General features: G+C 58.6%; 1 protein-coding gene across 1 annotated transcript in view; it reads right to left on the bottom strand.

Moving 5' to 3' along the window:
• Positions 1-309: 309 nt before the first annotated feature.
• Positions 310-2,185, bottom strand: part of MSTO1 (misato mitochondrial distribution and morphology regulator 1) — a 2,359-nt gene continuing 483 nt past the window's right edge. The window contains exons 3-10 of the mRNA XM_027703322.1: positions 2,036-2,090; positions 1,885-1,939; positions 1,679-1,727; positions 1,334-1,448; positions 1,097-1,214; positions 875-1,009; positions 570-722; positions 310-321 (exon numbers count right to left, since the gene is read on the bottom strand). Coding sequence (XP_027559123.1) covers positions 310-321; positions 570-722; positions 875-1,009; positions 1,097-1,214; positions 1,334-1,448; positions 1,679-1,727; positions 1,885-1,939; positions 2,036-2,090 — 692 coding nt within the window. The remainder of the gene's footprint in view (positions 322-569; positions 723-874; positions 1,010-1,096; positions 1,215-1,333; positions 1,449-1,678; positions 1,728-1,884; positions 1,940-2,035; positions 2,091-2,185) is intronic.

Genomic DNA, 2,185 nt, shown 5'->3' with positions numbered 1-2,185 from the left:
AGTTATTCCAGGTTTGGGATAAGGAGTCTGTGTAACAGTTATTCCAGCTTTGGGATAAGGAATCTGTGTAACAGTTATTCCAGCTTTGGGATAAGCAGCCAATGGGTAACAGTGATTTTAGGGTTTGGATAATTAGTGTTTAACAGTAATTCCAGGTTTGGGATAAGCAGCCAGCGTGTAAGAATTATTCCAGGTTTGGGATAAGCAGCCAGTGTTTTAGCAGTAATTCCAGGTCAGCTCTTTCCTAACAAATACTCTGGTGCCAGTTTTCTTGTCAGCAGCTTCCTGGGGCTCCAGTAACTCCTGGAGTTACTCCAGGCACTGAGAATGGTGCAGTAAAACCCTTTTTTCAGTGCCAACACACTGACAAAGCACAGCAGCCAAGGAAGCGTGGTAATGTTTTCAAAAGTAGGAAAAAGCTGTGGAAATGAAAAGTTGGAAGCCAAGTGCCAGTGAAAAGGCAGGAAAGAGTCTCTGCTGAGCACAACAGCACCATGGAAAAGCACCACTAAAAGCAGAGGGCTGCAGGAAACACTCTGAGGGGGTGAAGCTGCACGAGCAGGACTTACATCGTATTTTATGTAGGGAAATGTCACAGGAGGTCGTGGCCTGATTCCCAAACTCCCGCCGAGAGACAGAGGGCAGAAGAGGGAGCTGTGCTGGGAGAGGTGGACGATGCCAAGGGCCGTGTTCAGCAGCCTGTAAAAACTGTTCTGAGGATCCTGGGAGGGGGGGAAAAAAACAATCCAACCTTTGGAATCTTAAAGGTGCAGAGGAGCCCCAGGCCGGGTGTGGCAGCACCACCCGGGTTTGGTTCTCCCCAGGGTTTGGGGTTACTTACTCCCATGTTACTTGGGGTTTGGTCTTTACTTACTCCCACGTCACTCGTGGCCGGAGTGAGGCCCCAGGAGAGGATTCCCTTCCCCGAGTACTCGTCGTGGAGCAGCTCTGTCACCTTGGCACCAACCCCCGAGAACCCGTTGTGGAGGTCACAGAGGACTTGGAACCCCTGCGTGGAACGAGGGCAGCACCTCAGATATTAATCTTGAGCAAGAGGCTTCTTGACAGCAAAAGGAGCTTGGCCTGGGCTGTGAACCTGCAGGTAATCACACTCCTCCACAAAGAAGTGCAGCCGATCCTCCAGCTCCTCCAGGCAGGCGGGATCCTGCAGGAGACTTTCCCCTTGTGCAAAGGCTTCCAGACAACCACAATCCCTGGGGGAAAAAATGGGGGGCGGGGAGGGAAAAAGCTTATTCCAAGCCCTCTGAATTGTTCATTGAAGGCACAACTCCTGTTCTGGCCAAGAGGTTCCCGGGGCAGGGCTGGGCCGTACCCATCGTGCAGGTACTGCCGGATCACGTGGACGCTCCGGGGATGCAGGGGCACGTTGAGGTAATCGGACCAGAGCCTCACCGAGGGGGGGTCCTGGGACCCTGCGGGAGCTGCTCCTGAGGGGAAGAGCAAAGGTCCTTTCAGCTCTGAGCCTCCCCTTGAGAGAGAAATCAGGTTTGGTGGAGGTTTTTTTGCTGCGCCCTGGACCCACCCGTGTGCAAGCAAAGCCGTCTTATCCCACTGCTTCCCCTCTTGTCGCTGTCACGGCGTCCCACAGCAGCCCCCTGGCACAGGGGACCTCCTGGGACCCTCTGACCCGAACCCAAACCCACCCCCGGGCACCCACCTGGCACCGCAGCGCCGGGACCCCCCTTCCTGTCACAGGCAGCGTCTCCCTGCGGGACAAAAACCCGGCACGGGGTTACGGGGGGCTTCCCCTCGTTCCTCCCCGGGGCAGGGAGCGATGCAGGACAAAAACCCGGCACGGGAGGTTACGGGGCGCTTCCCCTCGTTCCTCCCCGGAGCAGGGAGCGATGCGGGACACGCTCTCACCGCGCGGTTCCCGCTGTCCCGCGGCGCGTCCCGGTAATCGGCCACGGCCCCGTCCCTGCGACACAAAGCGGCGGCAGCTCTGGCGGCTCCGCATCACCCCCGCATCGCCTCCGGCCCGACCCGCATCATCCCCGGCCCGGCCCGCACTCACCAGGGCACCGGAGCCTCCGCGCTCACCCCGTCGGGTCTCAGCGTGCCCACGCCGCCTGCAAGAGGAGAGCGCGGGCACGGCGATGCCCGGGCACAGTGATACTGCCCCGGGCACGGTGATGCCGCCCCGGGCACGGTGATGCCCGGACAC

The sequence above is a fragment of the Neopelma chrysocephalum genome, unplaced genomic scaffold (genome assembly GCF_003984885.1).
Source record: "Neopelma chrysocephalum unplaced genomic scaffold, ASM398488v2 Primary Assembly neopelma1_225, whole genome shotgun sequence".
Classification (NCBI taxonomy): Eukaryota; Metazoa; Chordata; class Aves; order Passeriformes; family Pipridae; genus Neopelma; species Neopelma chrysocephalum.
The sequence above is the reverse complement of the archived record's forward strand: the minus strand, read 5'-3'. Positions and strand labels throughout refer to the sequence as shown.